This window comes from Grammomys surdaster, unplaced genomic scaffold (genome assembly GCF_004785775.1).
Source record: "Grammomys surdaster isolate TR1022 unplaced genomic scaffold, NIH_TR_1.0 310, whole genome shotgun sequence".
Taxonomy (NCBI): Eukaryota; Metazoa; Chordata; class Mammalia; order Rodentia; family Muridae; genus Grammomys; species Grammomys surdaster.
The window spans coordinates 994148-1013916 of NW_021604729.1; the positions used below are offsets into that span (position 1 = coordinate 994148).

At 54.5% G+C, this 19769-nt stretch overlaps 1 protein-coding gene across 3 annotated transcripts in view; it reads right to left on the reverse strand.

Moving 5' to 3' along the window:
- Syt7 (synaptotagmin 7) overlaps positions 1-19769 on the reverse strand; it is a 61380-nt gene that overhangs the window by 13156 nt on the left and 28455 nt on the right. The window contains exons 3-8 of one of the 3 annotated variants that reach the window (XM_028777510.1): positions 19557-19636; positions 15717-15848; positions 14590-14817; positions 10930-11298; positions 7186-7308; positions 1977-2112 (exon numbers count right to left, since the gene is read on the reverse strand). In XM_028777510.1, coding sequence (XP_028633343.1) covers positions 1977-2112; positions 7186-7308; positions 10930-11298; positions 14590-14817; positions 15717-15848; positions 19557-19636 — 1068 coding nt within the window. The remainder of the gene's footprint in view (positions 1-1976; positions 2113-7185; positions 7309-10929; positions 11299-14589; positions 14818-15716; positions 15849-19556; positions 19637-19769) is intronic. The other 2 variants (XM_028777511.1, XM_028777512.1) reach the window with 2 other exon arrangements.

The following is a 19769-nucleotide window of genomic DNA, read 5'->3' on the forward strand; positions in this document are numbered from 1 at the left end:
AGAGAGAGAGAGAGAGAGAGAGAGAGAGAGAGAGAGAGAGAGAGAGACTGGGGCTCATTTAGCCTAGCTGGCCTCTAATGCTCTCTGTTGAAAAGTTGTCCTTGAACTTCTGATCCCCTGCCTCTGTCACCTGACTGATGGGACATGTGCCACCACAACTAGTTGATTAGGTGCTAGGGATCAAACAGTGCTTCACGCATGCTAGGTGAGCACTCCACCACCTGAGCTACTTTCCCAGCCATTGCTGATGTCCCTGCGTAGCCCCTGGCTGATCTCACAGCCTGACGGCTCTATCCTCCGCCCACCCAGGATGTGGCTTTCCAATGTAGAGCACCCCTACATCCTAAACTCACAGCAGTATCTTCCCCTGAACTTCACTTCCTGAGCCTGCAGGCTGGGAACCATGGAACTCAAGACTGCAGGACTCCCAGGAGGATGAAAGTAGGCACCAGCAGGTAGAGCCAGCCAAAACTACTTGCACCCCTATTCCCTCTCATATTATGGGGGCATCTTAGGCCACTGTAAGTGTGGGTGGCCTCAGCCCCACCTAAGTTTACTCCATCTCATGGGGGAAACCTGGTCTGTTTAGGCAGACTTCACCTATAAAGGGGCAGAAGCTAAGCACCCATCTGCTTTCTCAAAGTCCAGACCTGAGCTCTAGTAAACAAGCCATTTCCATGGCAACTAGGCTGCTCAACTTTCCCCTCCCCTGCCCCAGCAGTAAGCCTTAAAGGACATCAAGCCAGCCTGTGCCAGGTCCCACATTCCCCAGAGGGGTTGGTTCTGTCCACCTCTAGGTATTTGACTCCTGGCCCTCAGTGTCAGCAGCCTGGGGTCTGGACAGCACCACAGGGTGAGGTCACAGGTCATACTCTGGCCTGCTTATCTTTACTGTCACTGTTAATATCAATGACCTGGCACTGGCAGAGGGCTGGGTAATTAGACTTGCCTTCCCACCTCCGGGCATCTGTGGAGCACAGGAGAGGGAGATGGGCCTGTACTTCCTTCCGCTGCTTGAGTCTGCCAGCCTCTCCCTCAGGGCAGTAAGGGACTGGCCAGCTGGCTGGGAAAGGGCTGTCCCTTCTGGGAACTTGACTACCGGGAAATTGCACCAATTAAGGGGCTATAGAATGAGACAGGGTGGTCTGTGGCAATGGGCTGCACAGGGCAAAAGACGACCAACCTACACAGAGTTGGAGATAGGAAGTCGCAAACGGCCAGGGCAAGGGAAATGCAGGCCCACACTCCACCTCAGGCCCGATGCCTGGAAACATGAATCCTTACCCAGAAGCCTTGTGACTCTGTGTGCATATTGATACTTGAGACAGGACAGACTGGCAGCCCCAGAAACTGTGGGACCCTGCCTTCTCAGTATGGGAGCCAAGGAAATTATCTGAGTCCTGTTATGTCCAGCAGAAAGAGAAGATGTGGGCTTCCCACCATAATCCTCTCTAAGCCTTCCAGGAACTTCTAGCCCACCAGATCCTTAACTGGTTCTCGTCTGCCAACTTGCCATGCTTGTCCTTGGGCCTCTGCAAAGAGCAAGTAGCTGTGACACACTGATGCCTCCAGGAGGTGTCATGGGAGCTGCAGCCTCAGCTACAGTGAACAACCTAGACTGCGACCATAGGCCAGTCAGCAACAGAGCAACCAGGTCACTGGTGGGCTACAAGACAGCCACCCCTGAATCTCCACATTACTACTCTGCCATTTTAAGGAATGGGCACCTGCCTCAAGCCCATTGCCCCACAGCCTCCCCTCCCAGGACATAAAAACATCTTGTATGAGTAGGATTTCCTAGGCCTTTTCTCAGCTCAGAAAAGGATCAAAGGAAGACAAATGAGGAAATGGAGGCATGGAAAGGAGAACAGGCCTCATTGAGTCAGCAAAGCCATCCTGCTGGGACCGAGCACCTAAGTCTCAGACTGAGTTGCCTACTCCTGGTCCTCCCACAGCCCATCCCCAACCCTTCTCACCATGAGCATCTCGCTGGTGAGGGAGTTGACGAGGTCCGAGACAGAAGAACGGGGCTCCGTTCTGCGGTCAGACTCATCGTGTGGCGTCTGGCCGGGCACTGGGGCTGTATTCACAGCCTTTCCTCCTGCTGGCAACCTGGAGGTGGGGGTAGGGAAGGAGTTCCAGTGAACATGGGTTTCAGGCAGGGCTGGGATGGATTCCATGGGCCTGGGTAGCCACAGGATCTTCTCTGAGAAGTCAGCCCTTGTCACTTCCTGTGGGCCAGCAGGAGTGAAACCCTTGTTCAAAGAAAGCCTGGTTTTCCCTGAAGGCCCACGCTCAGGGCTCATCCTTCTTGAGTCTCTGCCTCAGGTGACTGGCTGAGCTGCCTTGTCAGGGCTGTTTAGAGGGGGAGCCTTCATGCTTCCTGTTACTCCCCAAAGCCCCCCAACTCTCTGGCTTACATGGCTATTCTTTGAGCTCCCCGGCTCTGCAGAGACCTGTTTCATCCAGTCTGGAAAGGGGAGGCTCTGGGTGGCCTGTCCAGGTGTCTTTCCACGTCATTACCCTCTACAAACACTCCACAGCCTCTCTCTCAGAGCCCCACCTGTGTTTGCTCGGCCTCATCAGAGCCAAAGTGTTCTTCACCCTGTAGCCAAGGTGAGACTGGGACGACTGTCCACACGACTCTGTCTGGCAGTGTCTCTGTGCTGTGAGAAAGTGTTCTTGAGCTGTCTCATGCAGTTCCAGCCATGTGCTTGGCATCTATATATCACATTGCATGTGGCCAGAGTGGAGGAGTACTGTGCACATGCTTGTACATGCATGTGTATATGCACATGTATGTGTATGTATGTGAAGGCCTTGGTTGCCATTCCTCCGGTGTTATCTATATTGTTTTTGATACAGGGTCTCTCACTGGTCTGGAGCTTGCAAAGTTTGGCTGGGTGGTGGGTCGCTGGAAGCTGCCTGACTTCAGCGCCCCAGCATAGGGTTTACAAGTCTACCATGCACAGCTCTTCCTTTTCCATGGGCTCTAGAGGCTCAGGCCCTTGTGCTTGTGTGGCAAGTCTTTTACTGACTGAGCCATCACCCCAGCCCTGAGCATTAACGTTTTAATCTGATTTAATACAAGCCCTTTACCAGCTGAAGATGTAGTTCTGTGATAAAGTGCTTGCTTATCCAACATTAATCAAGACCCTATGTTCTGTTTCTAACACGGCACAAGAAGTGCCCATTTGGCTTTAATAGCCACTTAGGGCAAGCGATAACCCCATGTGCCCTAGTCCCCACCCTGTTCCCCACTCATACAACACATTTGATAAGACTCTCACCCAGAGTTAGAGAAAGGCAGGCTGCCACCTAGCAGGCAGCCGTGTCCATACCCGATGCCATGCTGGTCCAGGGGGCCGGAATCTCTAGTTTAACAGCCAGGTGGTTAGCCCAGGCTCCATTCAGCTGGGACTTAGGAAGGGACAACTAAGACCCTGCCCAGGGACCAGGCTGGAATGTCTCATGAGGAGGAAAAGGTGGGGATAGGCAGTGAGGAAGAGATGGTGTAGGGCTTGGGGCAGGCTAAAATTAAACAGCTTTGAGAGCACAGAGCCACACAGGCTGGATACAAGCCACATCCCCTGGCACAGACCAGCTTGAAATACACAGGCGGCCACAGCAGGCAGATACAGACATGCTCAGAATATGCCAGGCCCTGGGGGTAAGACACCAGGATCCAACAGCAGGGCGTGCACACACAGACACACATACATACACATAAAAATTCACACAAGCCCAACAGATACCTAGAGCGACAAGGAGAATACAGCACAGGCAATGGGCAGGGCAGCCAGCACCTCTGTGGTAACACACACAGCTGAAGGCATACTTAGATCCCCAAAGGGGAGACCTGGCCATCTGAAAGTGTACATGTGAATTGGAACAAAACAGAAGCAGGGAAGGCCGGGACAGCAGGTCATCAGGTACACCATACACCTGACGAGAGACCCTGGCCTTGTTCTGTAACACAGCAACAACACGTTGGCCCACCTGCTTGCCCTCTCTCTGAACACCCTAGAGGTGCGGACACACCAGTGCACAGAGTAGCAGGCACATACAAGCCCCTCCCTCCACGACCACACACACACACACACACACACACACACACACACGCACGCACACGCACGCACACATGCACGCACGCACGCACGCACATGGACACGTGCTCACACAGACAGGCACGGGGAGGAAGAGGAGACTGAAAATAGCTGGAGAGGTAAAGTCAGGTTAAAAATAGAGCAGGAGAGGAGAGAGCGTGAGATTGACTACTGAAGGTATGAGAAAGTCGGAGTTATTTTGGCCACACCACAGCGTCAGCATAGCTGCAAAGCAGCCTGGGAAAAGATGGTCAGCACCCCTGAAGCTGTCGGAGGTCACAGGACAGAGAGATAGGCATAGGGATCAGCAGAGGGAGAGGCCGAGGGGCTGGTCACTGGCCCAGGGACACCCCTGTGAGGAGCAGATGGAGGAAGGAGATAGAGAGAAGAGAGACAGAGAAAGAGGGGAGAGGCTAAGAAAGGTTAGTCAGACGTGTGGAGAAGGCTGCTGGGTGGACAAGGGGACAAGGAGGAGCGAGGCGGCCGACAGGAGAGGCAGAGAGGAGGCGGGGGACACACAGAGGCGGAAGAAACATGGTGGCTTCGGAGGAGGCGAGCAATGGGGGTGGGCTGGCCCACTCTGCCCCCCACTCGGGGTGGGGGTGGGGCCACGGTGGAAACCATTTGGATCCCAAGGAGCAAAGGTGAAATGCTGGAAGGATGGCCGTGAGCGCACAGTGGGTGGTGTGGGACAATGAGTGGGACAGACAGCAAGGGTGGAGGCTCCATCCCCCATTCCACTCCTACACCTAAGAGTACCTTGAGTAGATGTTGAGGCCCAGGGCTTGGGGGATTCTGGAAGGGAGCCCTCAGGGGACCAAGAAATGTTGGGTGGGTTGGAGGCAGACTGTCCCTCACATCCCCTGTAGCTTGTTAGATACCCACCCTTTCTGTCTGGACCCTGGAGTGATTTCTCCTCCCCACAGAGATCTCTCTCATTCATATGAGCCTGTTGCTTAACAGACCAAGGGGGCTGAGTGTTTCCTCCAACAGTAGCTAAGACACCTGGTTAAGGGGTCAGCTGGGGTGGAGGGGGCCTGCTTTAGGAAGGGACAGATGAGACAGCCTGTGGCTATAAGGCCCAAAAGTCAAAGGGTGGATCCCAAAAGTGTGACAGCCTGGTGAGGGCACCCATGCTAAGCCAGGGAAAGGTCAGTTGAGTGTAGTCCTTGAAGCTACCCGCTCGGAGACACCCCAAGAGCTATGAGGAATGAGTTTCAAATATGGAAGGGCATGAGCAGGTGGGAATGGCATGTGTCCACTCGGAAAGTGGGACCAGGTGGTGGTGAGGGCCCAAGCCTCCACCTCCATACCCACCTTTCCCAGGCAGGCAGGGACAAGCTGATGTCATGATCAGAAGGGATGAGTGTACTAAAATATGGAGACCTGAGTGGCAAGGAGGTATAAATAGGCTGTTGGGTGAGAATGGAGTCAGTTAATTAACACATGGGTGATGTGAAATCTCGTTTCCAGCCTGCATCTGCTCCCTCACGCTTCACACCTTCCCCCCAACCCTCCCTGGCACAGGGCTTGGGTTCTTCACAGGCTTTCAGAGGGCTGCAGTTCTCCTGCATCCTCTTGTTTCTGGCCCCAACCCCCTCTCCTTGTGGCCCTCTGGCCTGCTTGGAGCCTATCTTTGAGACCCTGTGGCTTCTGTCAGACCCAGTTGGGTTGGGAGTGGCAGTCTGTGCTACTCCCCAACCCCTTCCTCACATACATGGGCTCAGGGACTGACACCAGCCATGGTACCAAGTGAAGGAACAGATTCATTTTCCCCTCCTACTCTGTAGGGACTTCTGACCCACCAGACATGCAACATGGATTCAGGGTGGGAAGGAAAGAGAGGGCTGGTCTCCAGAAGCCACTGTAAGATAACCAGACAGCTGTCAAATACAGCCTATCTCTCCTAAGCTACAGGCCCCTAACAGCAGCCTGGGGCAGTCCCTTCCTGTGCCTAAAGGCCTTTAATGAGCACGGGGTTACCAGTCTAAACATGATCTCTGCCGAGTTCACAGGATCTTACAACTGTCCCAGCCCTTTTTCTCATTAGAAGCAGTGTGTGTTCCTCAGAGGTCACCCTGCTCAATGCTTCATTTGACAGAGGCAGATGCAGAGGCCTAGACAGGGTCTCTTACTTGTCTGAGGTCACGGAGTGAGGCTCTGGCTAAACCAATGCTGGCCCACATGCCCTGTGTTTGGTCTCATGGAAAGCACAACTGAGCACAAGTAGATGGGCCAGGTCGAGGGAACAAGCAGGTAAGGAGTCCACCTCTGGGAGTGCTAGTAAACCCTGCAACCATCAACCAACCCTCCCTTTGCCTATGAGCACTGCTCACCCACTCGTCAACAGAAGGAACAGCAGGAGCTGCTTCCCTGAATTCTAGGTGGAGAATGCTAGAAAGTCCAGCCTCTACTGTAGCCACCTGACTACTGCTGGTCTTCACTAGGCCCTGAGGAAGGCAATGGGGCCAAGGAGCCTGGCAGAAACAGATTTTGACCTTGCTGGGAACAGCTGGTCCCACATCCCATTTCTAGAGGCTGTGCTCAGGGGCCACCCTTCTGCTTCCTTCTGGTCACCAGGCCTCTCCCATGATTCCCCACCCCAGACCTTCCCCACCAGGGGCTCTTCCATGGCTGCAGGCCAGGGGGAGGTAGAGATGGTGCGGATGAGGAAGAACAGGCTTAGCCATTCCCCAACATCCGCCCTCACTCACCAACCACCAGAGAAACGGGGATTTCTGGGTTGGGAAAGGGAGTAGAGATGAAAGATGGAGGGGCAGCAAAGAGAGGCAAGCAGGGAAATGGGGCCCATGAGGCTGGGCTTGCTCCGGGCCAGGACGAGCATGCTGGGGAGCAGGCTTGATCCAGAATGGTCCCAGGATGGTCCCTTCATAGACCCATGGGACACCACTCAAGTGGTCGGGGACAGAACACCAGCTGGAGGGCTTCTCCTACTCCAGCATCTGCTGAAGACACCACCACCTCGTCCAGCAGTCAGGGCCGGCTGAGGCAGGTGGCCTCTCCATGCCTCCTTCTCTGCCGCTGCCGCCGCTGCCGCAGGCCTCGCCCGTGCTCGTACCTCTTGTCCCCCTGAGCGTTCTGGTTCTGCTGGGTTCCTGGGTTTTGCAGGTCAGGGATATTGGCAAAGTCATCCTGTTCCGAAAGCCCTAATACCAGGGATAGCACCACCATCCGGCCTTCCCTGCCCAGGATGGGCAGCCCACCAGCCGGGGTGAAAGGAGGTAGCCCCATGGACAGGAGCAGGGGTGAGGGGAGGAGAGAGACAGAAACAAAGAGAGAGAAGAGAAAAAGTGTAAGAAACTGGCCCTGGAGAAGAGAAACCAATCTTCAGAACTGTAAATAGTTGGAGAACTGAGGGGGGAGGAGGGAGAGGGTCCAGCTGGCCTTGGGCAAGAGCTGGAGTCTCTGGGTTAACATGGGACAGGGCTAGGCACAGGCCTGTGGAGAGGACTTAGGTATCTGGGATAGTCCCCAGGGAACACACAGGTTGGAGATTGGAGCAGAGGCCCTAGGACATGACATCCCCAGCTGAAGCCATGATTATCTCTTCCCTGGGAGAAGGGAGAGATATCAATATCTTGTACAGGGCTTGCGAAGGGAGGCTGGGGACACAGGGGAAGCATTACAGAAAAATCTGACATTCACTGGACATTATACAGTGTGCTCAGGGATGCCCTTCATAGATTTCTGGGTCATGCTCAACCAGATGTCCTTGAAGCCAGCTAAGCAGCTTCTTCCAGGCTTCCAACTATACAGCCCACCATAGGAGAATCCCAAATCTGTCCGAGATCACAGGCATAGTGAGACCTCTCTCTTGTCCACCTTCCCAGAGATTCAGAAAATAAGAGGCCACCAGGACCTGTTCAGTGGAGGTCTTTCCTTGCAGAAGTAGTTCAGAAGGCATCCGGAAACAAAGGTGGGGAGAAAGTACAGGGACTTGGCAAGGTCTGGAGAACCTTTGGCAGGGCTGCGGGGAGCTGTGCCTGCAGTGAGACCACTGCTCTGAGGAAGGTTGGCCAAAACAGAATGGCAGGCAGGTACCAACAGGATGTGTGTGACTTGGAGAGGATGCGTGCGCAGCAGCACGGGGCTGGAGGCCACACATGTGTGGAACCCTCCTTGGAAAACCATGGGACAACTGTGTGGGGCTCTGCTAGTGTCACGGCCACTTCCTGGAAGGAAATGCAAATTCTGATGGCTGCTCTCCATCAAAGCCACCAGAGGTTTTGAGTTTGCAAGGGCTTTGTAGAGAGCTCAAGAGAACCTCTGCACAGCCCATCAGAACCAAGAGATGAAGGATTCTCAGACAGGGCAAGCATGAAAACATGCCTCAAGAAGGGCCAAGAGTAAGACAGGGAGCCTGACAGAATGTTCCAGAAGGGGGTGGATCTTAGAATCTATCACATCAGCCACTGAGGGAAAGTAAGAGCTTCTGTGATTATTCCCCAGAGAGACTGTCAAAATGGGAACTCAGGCCAGACAGCATCTGGGGTGAGGGACGATTGAGAGTTGTGGAAAACGGGAGGGAGACACTCACTACTGGGGTCTGAGGGAAAGTGAAAGCTAAGCACAGAGTGTCCTTCTTCTTAGTCTTTGTCTTGGGCATAGCCACAGCAAGCTGACACATGTTGGCATTGAACTTTTGGGACTCAACTCTCCCCTTCCCTTAGGCCAGGACCTGGCTTCTTTTACTCCGGCCTATTGCTAATGTCTAAGTTGGTAAAATTCCATTTGGCTGTTCAGGAGCTAGTTGAGCTGAGGGAAGGCGAACTCAGTGAAAACACGTGTTTTTTTTTTTTTTCCAAGTTAATGCATTTTTCAGATACTGCTTTTGGTCTTCTTTAAAAAACCGAGCTGCTTCTCTGCATAAATACCGAGATTGTCATTCTCTGCAGCTGCACAGGCTATGAGGGCAAGGATGAGGGGCAGAGCTGGACTTGGGGGAGACATGCAGGTCTGTTTGGATGGGGTTATACCTATCAAGTAGAAAAGATGCACCCTCTATGGGAAGGGAGGGCAAGTTACTGCAGGGCCTGGGTGACCCTCTCAAGTAGACTCTGGGACCTCAGCAATATAGCAACTAAACTGCAGGGCAGGGGTCGGCACACCTCAGCCTGTCAATGATTCTGTACAGTCCACAAGCTGGTACTGCTTTCTGTAATCTAAAAATATTAAGGGGGAGGGGAAGTCTCTACGTGGTAGAGACTGCATGTGTCTTGCAAAGCCTAGAGTATCTGGCCTTCTCAGGCAGAGTATGCAACTCCTTACCGGGAGGGAAAGTAGGTAAGACACTGAGCTTGGAGGTGGCCAGCAGGTGACGGATATGAGAGCTGCTGTGGGGGCCGGAGCATGGGCATGTGATGCTGGCATCTGAGCCATGGCACAGGATGCAGGCATTTAAGACATGCCCATCAGAATTCTGGTTGGTTAGGAAGATGGTGGGCCAGGAAACATTGGTATCTGGGCTTCTGCCACAGGAGGAGCTCAGTCACAGGCCCTGGCCTAAGCAATTGCAGGAAGAAAAGGAAGAATGTGGGCACACTCCAGCCAAAGGTCAGATGGAGCCCAGCTGACCCTTGGTTCTGTTCCTGTCATAGCAAAATCAGATCCCTTAATCTCCATGGCCAAAGCACCCATTTCAGAACGATCCACTGCCAAGACAGGAGGCCTTGCTGGACATCTTCTCTGGTGTAGCACTTGATTGCCTTCCCTGAAGGCAGTTGGACAGACTTCCCCAGTTTCCCAGGGGACAGCCTTGGATAGAATGGCTGGTGGGCACAGGCGTCTTGCAACCAGTTGTGTGCAGCTGGTTCTGTTGGAGGGCCTTTCTGAGTTATGGCTCTTGTCTGAGCCGGAAGCTCTGTCTGGGCTCTCAGATGAAGATAAAACACGCTTTGAGATACTTGCTGGCCTTCTGGGTGCCCTACATCATTTCGGTGAGCTCCACACCTTGACCCTGGGCTTCTCCTCTTCCACCCAGACTTACGGTGCTGCCCCACACCTGAGAAGTAAGTTTCTCAGGGAAGACCTGGGTAATAATTCTGATCTCCTCACAGCTGGAGCAAGGCTCATAAGCCCACACCTCTCAGCCCCTAGAGAGTGAATATCCCTATTAGGGTGGGGCTGGCAGAGCAAGTGCCAGGGAAGCAGCTAAGGTCAGTGGCTGGCTAGCTAGCATGGCGTTGCTTCGCCAAGCTGGGTCCTTGAGAGAAATACCATACTCTGCAGCTTTGGGGGTGTGGCTCAGGTTTGTCCTCAGGGGAGGAAGGGTCATTATGATAGGGCTGAGGTCAGGGATGGATGGACAGGGAGGATACATGGGGCAGAAAGGTCAGCAGGGTCTGGTTACAGAGAGGAGGGGAGCTGGAGGGAGGACTGCAGGGCTCTGGAGATTCAGTGACAGGGATGGGTTGGGGAGAGGAGGAGGGAAGTGCAGAGTGAGGCAAGGCTGGCACAGTGACAAGAGCAGCTGGGAACTGATTGGGGGGGTAGATCTCAGGGACCTCCAGAGCACTTAGTGTTCTTACTAAACTTTGGGGGGTGGGATTCTCTTCCCAAGCCTCAGAGGCAGTGAGGGAGTTTTAGGGTCCTCAGAGTTCTAGGGGTGCTGATACAAATCCTTTCATGGTGGGGCTCCAGATATAAGACACAAAAGGCTGAGGGGGGACCCTTAAACTTGCCAGACACTGTCAAGGACACAGAGGAACAAGTGTCCTGCTCCAACTGCTCTCAAGAGACTTGGGGGAGGGGAGAAGCTGGGGGGGGAAGGTGGGGAGCTGGCCCGCTCAAGGGGAGGACTTACAGGAAGGATTTCATGTCCAAGCCTCGGTTTCGAATCTGCCCCACCACGTGGTCCCAGCTGCCTGGGTTGGAGCGGCTGCGGCCCCCAGCTGCCCGGTACTTGGAGCCGGCCGAGGTGCCCTGCCGAGCCTGACCCCGACCATAGGCCCGGGGGTTGGAGCCCGGTGCCGAGGCCGCGTGGGCCTGCAGCTGGCCCAGGCTCTGGCTGGTGGTGGGCTGACTGGGCTGCCGGCCCCGCTGGTTCTGGCTCAGCGGCTGCTGCAGGCTCTGCTGCCGCATCAGTGTGCGGGGTCGCTGGCATTTCGGCTCTCCCGCGGAGCTGGGGATAGACTCAAGGGTAGTGGCCGTGGACAGGGTGGAGTCCTCGAAACTTGGGGCGGGTGGAGGAGAGGAGAGAAAGGAGAAGCAGGTGAAGGGATCACAGTGGAAGAGAAAGAAGCCGAGGGCCAGGGCTGGGAGGCCCCAGTGCAGGGCACGCTCGGCTGGACCTCGCCAGGCCTCCATCGGAGTTGTCACTGCTGCAGTCGCTGCCACCACCTCACCCACCCTAAGGTTCCCAGGCTGGCTCCGCCCACCCACCTCTGAACCTAGCTCGCTGGTTCCCCAGTACCTCTGTCTGGGCCGACCTCTCTGCCGGTCTGAGTGGGATGCAGGAGCTGTGGCGGCTGTGTGGTGAAGGCAGGTCCCCAGGGCCCTATAACTGCCTGTCATGTTGGAATGGGAGGGGCAGGGAGCTGCTGCCACCCCTCTGCCATCTCACCAGGGGGACACTAGGAACATCTGCTTCTGTGTTCTAGGTACTACTGTCCTTTGGAGACAGAAAGAAATCCAGGCCAGCACAGAGTTGGCCTAGTAATGGCTAGGGAGGCAGGGCAGCCACTCCTCACACTTTGTCGGAAGAAAAGACAAGGCAGATTCACATACAGAAGTCTACCCTGCGGCCAGAGCAGCCTTGGGGTTCAGATCTCTGACTTCCTCCTAGGAATTTCTGCCCTGGTATCTACAGAATGATTCCCACTTAGAAGTGAGGACCAAAGAAAGAGCAGACTGGAGTGGGGAGTCCCAGGAGCCACTGGCCTGGCTTCATTCTAATTCTGATTGACAGTAAGCTACCCTGCCTTTTACATGTAGGAGAATATCCATGCACTGGCCCACCAGCATCTCTAAACATGCTGGGCAAAGCAGGGCAGCAACAGGAAAACAGGGCCTGCCTGGTGAGACTTGATGTAGAGCCAGAGACCTGGGTTCAAAGCTCACCTCTGTCACTATTAACTGGGCAACTTTCGATGAGGTTTTATACTTCTTCAGGCCTTAGTTTCTCTGCTGTACACAGAGGGTATGAAACAGCCCCTTAAGTGGCCTTGTTCAGAGCTGAGGTTAGGGTTGTACCACTAACTGCTCCCACACCAGGGCTTGGGGACAGGACTTTGTGCTTCTCCTTAAGCTTTTGTGTTTCTGCCTGTTTTGTGCTCTGGCCAGAGATTAACTCTGGTTAGCAACAATCATGACAGGACTGGGGCAAGCTGTCATTCAAGTACCAGGGAATCAGAGAAGACACAACTTTGAGTAAGTCCCTTCTCTCTAGATCTGAAGTTCCAATCAATCTCTTCATCCTTCCCAATCCAGGTGTCTGGAGCAGGAGGTGGTGAACTATGACCTATAAGCTAAATCTGGCCCACTGCCTGCTTTTATAAATAAAGTTTTATTGGAACCCTGCCACTGGCATTTGTTTACATTCTGTCGGAGGCGGCTTTTCTGCTACAATGGCAAGGCTAAGAAATGTGAAAGATGTAGTTAGGCTTGCAACGCCTAAATATTTCCTAGCTGTCACTTGGCCCTTTACTGAGAGAGTTGGTCCACTCCTGATCCAGGATCATGGGATAGCCAAGTATATCCTGGGAGTAGTAGGAGGCCCCAGGGCCCTTGGAAGCCACGTTCACCACAGCAGCCAGACATCAGCCATGCTCACCCCCTAAATCTATTGTGGGAACCAAAAGACAACAGTTAGGTGGCCCCTGTGGAATGGGCAGAGAAAGAGAGAGGGGAGAGATAGATAGATAGATAGATAGATAGATAGATAGATAGATAGATAGATAGATAGGACAGAATGAAAGAAGAAAGCAAAACGTGGCTGTAGCTGGGGAGTTGTAGGGCAGGCGGCAGCCTGGCCTGACTTGGGCTGGGAATCAGGGCTCTCCCCAGGGCAGGCCTAGGTCTGGCCAGCCTTAGTGGGCCCACAGCTCAATGGGGGGCAGGCCAGCTGGGGGAGGGGTGCACACCATCTTCTCTGTCTCCTTGCCGACCTCATTTCAGTTTCCTATCACATCCAAAATTAGTTCAGTTTACAGTCCTTCAGTCACAGGGAACTAAAACTGGATCCTTCAGGCCTGAAGCCAGTGAGCAAATGGCAGGGAAGCGCAGTCAGTCTAGAGAGGGGCGGGGGCAGCGGGGGGGGGGGGGGGGAGGCTGGCTCTTTGACAGGATGTGAGGCATCCACTTTTAGGGACATTCCTGAGATGATGTATCAGGAAGAAGAGGACTTGTGTCCTCTTGAGTTAATGAGCAAATGAGGCCTAAGCCTAGTAGCCCTCTGTGGTCTCCATTGGGGATGGACAGAGGTGTCTTCTGAAGAGAACCAGGAGGATAAATTGAACTAGGTAGCCCAACACTAAGAAGGTGTCAAGGCTGTTGGCCATCTAAGGGGGAGGCTATTTCATTGCCCAAGAATGAAACAGTGTCTACAGTTCAAAGTGGAGCCCATATTCAAATTTGTGAGGGGTGCATGGTTCCGAGGATCTGGGGCTTACAAGGGCTTTACTGTGGGAGACCAGAAGTTCTGAAAGTCAAGAGGAGAATAAGATATCCTCAGTGGGATGACAGATCATGCTTGTGTTAACAGTCCATGACTTCTTGGTAAGTCCACGCAGCCCTTGAGAAGAACCAGTTCTTCTGACCACCCTCTGACATGTGGAAGGAACTGCTTGCTGGGGCTCAACAATCTCACCCCTCCTGAACTCCCAACAGTGGGACAGCTCACTGACCAAGACAGGACCAGCCAGTGGGGATGGCTGCGATGAGATGAACATCTGAGGCAGCCTGGGGCTGCTCATAGATGAAAGCCTATGGAAGATGGTGTCATGGTACAGACAAGGCTGGGACAAGCAGATGAAATCATTCAAAATGGAATGGCTCAAGGCTAGGTCTAGAGCCATCAGCTGCCCAAAAGAGGAAAGGCCCACTGGTTAATGTGTGTAAATACAGGGAGAGATGGGCCTGCTCCCCAGGAATGGGATGGTCCCATGGTAGGTGGGACAACCAAGGGCCTGCTGCTCACAGAGGGATGACCTGATGGCTGAGATGGGGTGGCCAGTCAAAGAGGATGGGATGGCCCAAAGACTAGAGTGAAGCTTCTCTGGGGACAGAGAATGGAATGACCTGGTCACTGGCAAAGGAAGACATTCATGGGAAGCTGCCAGAGGCCTGAATGAGAGAGCATGTGGCTGAGTTGGTTGTGCCTGATGGCGAGAACGATGGAATGAACCAGGGGCCGAGGACGGCACCTCTGGGGGCAGCAGCGGGCATGCCAGGGGTCCCGCTGTCCACCCTGGTGGGGGCAGGCCTGAGCTCATGGCTCTGGCAGCTATGGGGTGCCATCACTCACTTGGACAAGTTGAGCTTCCCTGCGGCCAGGTGGCTCTGCACCATCCGCCAGCGGCCTCTCCCCGCCTTGCCACTGCTGCCCGGCTCGCTGGGGGCAGCCCCGCCGCTTCTCAAGGCGTCCTCTCCGGGTGGTGGCACCGGCGCCGGCTTCTCCCCGAGCCGGCCTTCCCGCTCCACCGCCAGCCCCGCCGCCGCAGTGGCCACTTTGGCGCCTGACAGGAGTGTGCCACTGGAGGCGTGCAGGAGGCAGCCAGGCCAGAGGAGCACCGGGGGTGGCGGTGGGGGAGAGAGGGCAGGCCACACGTGGGGGGGGGGGGGTGGGGGAGAAGAGGAAAAACATCGACAGATAAAAGGAAGAAAGAGACAGTGAGAGAGGAGAGAAACAGACGGACAAGAGACAGACAGAGAGAAAGAGAGACATCAGCACTGCAAATGAGTTAACAGTGGAGCCTGTAGAGGAGAGAGGGACCGGGCGGGCTGGGGTCAAAGAACAACGCACCACGACAATGGAGGGGGCCCCTCCCCACCGCCTAGGGCAGGAGCGGTGGGGGTTGGGGGAGGGCAGCCACCTCCAACTCTATCCCACAGGACAACGAAGGGTTAACGACGGAGGAAGAGCGGGCTGTCCAGGCCAGGAGGCCCCCAGGCAGGGAGAGAGAGAAAGCCGTGTTAGTCAGAGTTCATCACCACCACCACCACCATCACCGCCACCACCGCCACGAACCACCGACCACCGACCACCGACCACTAGCAGCCACGGCCGCAGCACACAGCGGGGGGGGGGGAGAGGAAAAAGCGAGCCACAACCGAGAGGGAGGGACCAAAACGGGCAACCCCATCCTGACTGCATAGAGGGTGGGGAGCCAGGGGGCGTGGCTAGGGACTAGGTGTGGCTGCGGAGGGGGCTCTCCTGCATGGCTGGCCCTGGGAGAGGTGACAGGTGAGGGATAGGAAGGCGAAGGGGCAGGAGGGGTTGCTCGTCTCCATGGCCAGCCTGCCCATGGGATGAATGGAGAGGAAAGTGGAAGGAGATGAGCAGGAGAGGAAGTGAGAGGGGGCCGGAGAGGGGAAGGGTGGGGCGTGCGCGGATACTCAGTACATATGATCAAACCAGGTAAAGTCACTCACTTGAGGGACAGTCGAGGGTCGCCATAAGGGGCGTAGGGTGAAATGTTTAGAATAAACTCCTTGGGAGGATAGGAACTCCATTTCTGCTGCACTGTGCTTTCATTGTTATTCCAAAAGTCTCTGTCTAGGTCGCTGGAGGGGCAGAGAGAGAGGGGAGAAAACAGGGAGATACAAGAAGAGACCAGAACTGCAAGTCCTGCGGGGGCAGAAGGGACGTGGGGCCCCTGGGGGCACACAGAGGGTGGGGCATCGAGGGTCTGCTCCTGCAGAGGAAGAAAGGCAGGAGGGCGGATGGGCACCGTAGCCTGGGCCAGGCATCCTTGCACTCGCATATCTATGTAGGCACACACACTCATACAAACACACATGCACTGGAAGGCTGGCCAGGGAAGCCGCACAGGAAGGAGACAAGCTGCAGGCAGGCAGACGGGAGAGTCTCGTGCCTAGGAAGCTGGTGGGAGAGAGAAAGACCATGAGAAAGGAGGGGGGTCAGGTTGTGGGTGGAAGTGGGAGACAAGGCCTGGATGGCAAAGGGAATGCTGGGAGAAGGGGAAGATGCTAATTTAATGTTAGAAGGTGCTGGAAAGTAAGGCAAGTCCTGCTGCTGGTAGCTGGCCCTGTCTCTCTCTCTGGCCTCAGTTTCCCATCAAAGATGATTGGCTTTTCTCCCTCTTCCATCTTCTCTCCAGTGTCCTAACACGTCCCTAGGCCTTCTCCTACTTCTGGTGAGGCTGGAATGCAGGGCTTCCATGAGACTGGGTGAGCAGAAGGTTCCACTTGAGACAAATAAGGTGATTGAGACAGTTGGGTGAGACTTCCCCATAAGGGAGGTAGCCTGGCCTCTGACCTCAGAGAGAGTGTCATCGAGGGTCATCAAAACCCTTTGTTCTAGGGCCTGTGTGAAAGGTGCCAGCTCTTCTGTCAGTGAAGACAATGGGACCTGCCCAGCCTTGGGTCCACAGTATACACTTGGCCTGGCCTACTGCAAAGTTTGTACTCTGTCCCTTTCTAAGATGGAGCTGTTGGGTTTAAAAGGGGTCCTTACCCTAGTCCACCATCCCTCCTCTGGGTGATGTGTCCTTCTCAGGTGACATGCTGAGAATATAAAGGGTGGATGAATCTCTGTGTGGGGATATAAGGTAGCGGCAGAATCCTGGGCTCCTGCAGGACGTGGCCTGGATGTCCGGAAACCACATACAGCTTGTTAATTTCCTGGGCTCCCAAAGTGACAGGGTTGGGCACTGAGGGAGAGCTGAGAGATGGCTCAGCAGTTAAGAGCATTGACTGACTGCTCACTGAGGGAGAAAGGTAGCCCCCAGGCCACATTCTAGAGGGGCGCCATGCACAGTGATGGGAATGATGCTGGAGTAAGAGCCCAGGGAAGAAGTCTAGCCTGTGTCCCTGCTTAGGCGAGGTGAAATATGGCTAGGGGCCTGGCAACATGGGGCATTCTCCCCTAAGAATCAATTATTCTCAGGGGAGCTGCTTCTCATGTTACATCCTGACTTTGATGCTCCTCTGAGATTCAGGAATGGGGAAGAAAATGAGATAAGAAGCTAGACTGCCACCATAGGCCCAGAGGAGATGGTGGCCTCGACTCTCCCAGGCTACTGCCACTGTTGAGATACTCTTTGGAAATGTCTCACAGGGGAGTCTCTGCACAAAGTTCAACTCCAGGCCCTGAGGCAGCTCACAGAGTCAGGAGGAGCAGTGGGTAGGGGAGGCAGGCAAAATAGTCTCCAGTGGGAAATGCTCTCTCTACAAAAGATCTCATGCCTCTCAGAGATGCTCTTTCGGCTTCACTCCCTAGCAAGACCTTGTTTGGATGGAGAGCCCCTGGATGAGGTGTTAAAGGAAGGAAGCAGGCTGGCAGTCTCCCCTTTCCGGTCCCCTCCAGGTCTCTGTCCAATCTAGGTTCTAGAGGACAAGATCCACTCAGCATCATCCCAGGCTCTCCTCCCACCCTGAGTTCTGGGGCTACTTGGATTTCTACTATGGTGTTGTAAAGAGAAGATCTCTCATAAAAGAAGGTTGGGGAAACTGGTTCCTTTACTGAAGTCTTAAATGTGTCAGTGGCCATCGGTATCACCCAAAGGGAGATGGTGCATGCAGTGTTTACCTGACTGGGTTGGCTGTGAACCCCTGGATGTGTTCATCATTTCAGAGGCACAAGTCCTCCAAGGAACAGTTTGGGAAAGAGCTGCTGAAAAATGCAGTGTTCCAGAACCCTCGACAACATGCTTCCGTTGGAGGAAGTTCTAAGCCAGTGGTGGGGAGTTGTGTGGTAAATAAGTTGCCCCGGTTGGGGAACACAAGAACATACACATAAGCAATGGCTTCTATGCTCAGGGCAGCCTGTCAGGTGGAAGCAGGCTCAGGTTGTGGACAATGGGTCCCCACTGTGTCCTCACTGTGCCTTAGAGAGTCCTTTTGGGTCTGTCTGTAGCCTGCTTCCTGCCTTGATGCCCTCCTTTCCCTTGCTGGCTAGAGGAGGACCCTTTCTAGGACGCCTGCCTTGTCCTGAGTGCCCTGTCTAGGAAGAGTATGTTCACCCATCCTCACCCAGGCTTCAGATAGCCTGCACTGGAGGTGGCCTCCTGCTCCCCCCTCACATGATCCTCCTCAACCCCCACCTTCAGAAAGCTCAGAGCCTGTGTTCTGCAAACAGACTCCAAGTCCCACCAGCTCCTGTCTTTGAAGAGCGTGCAACCAAAATCAGCTTCAAAGACTCCCTGTAGTCTCCTTCTGAGCCTTCCACCCACCCAAGCCCTCAGTTGGTCCACCCTTCTATTCACCGCCCCCCACCTCAGACAACCGCTCCACGACTTCTATTAAAGTCCCAAACAGGGTCAGAGTAAGAGATGAAAAAAGAGGAGGGGCAGGGAGGGAGCCCTCGGGAATGGATAGGGGAGCAAGGGGAAGAATGAGAGATGCAGGCGTGCAAGGGTGTGCAGGGGTGCAGGAGTAAGGGCAGTGGAAGTGGGGGGGGGGTTCTTGAGTTGACAGGGGTGGGGGGATGGGTAGAGCTGGGGGCTCAGCTTCCAGGCAAAGCCCCTTGGCCAGCAGGCTTGATCCCATCCAGTTTAGAGTGAAAGATGGGCTGGACAGAACTCCTTGTGAAGACTTGGTCTCCATGGAGAGCAAGGGGAGAAAGCTCCGTTCTCAGAGCCTGAGCCTAGGTAGGCAGGGCCTTTTCTATTATCCCCTAGTGACTCTCAGCAGAGAGCCAGCCAAGGTGGTTTTGGTCTATGGACTAGGCTCTTAGATCTCAGTAGAGAACCCTAGGCAGGGTACATACAATCAGTAGGACTTAAAGGGGGATATGATGCAATAGGAGGACAGAGCCCCTCCCCATGGGTCAAATTCCCTGGAACTCAGCACTGAGGCTGGCTGGGTCCTCATGGTTTGTCTCCCACCCTTTCCAAGTTGCCCTGGGAACATGAGTGGAGTGTGAGGAAAGAAACCCAGTCTATGAAGAGGGGGTTCCAAGACCAAAAGTAGGGTATTGGAGAGGAGGCTAGAGTCTAGGAGCCTGCTAGAGTGGGTGGGGACAGTGTATGTGACATTAAGATTGGAAGGAAGAATCAGCATGACATATACAGAGCTGTGTTTGAGAGGCAGCCTTAATGAGGCACATAGTCTCTCCTAAGTCTCAGGGTCTGGAGCATAAGCAGAAAAGGGGGGCCCTGGGACCATCCAGGGTTCTGAGACCAAGGGGGTGGGCATGGCTATGACCTCAGGAAGTAAAGACAATACTAAATATGTGTCTGAGGACAGGGAGAAGGGCTTCTCGCATTTGGGCTATCTGTGTACCCCCCAAACTGGCAGCCTGGCACCTACTTGATGGCTTTCTTCTCACCGCGCCCACGCCCCGAGTCTGGAGTGCCCACCGTCTCCAAGGAATTCTTGTAGCGTTTGCCCTGTGGAGACAGTATCAGGGTTATTCTTCGGGTGTGGGGAGATCTGGACAGTCCCCATCTCCCCAGAACAGAAGATCTAGAGGTAAGGAGATAGACTAGATATCAACAAAGCCCAGAGGCAGTGTGAGGGATT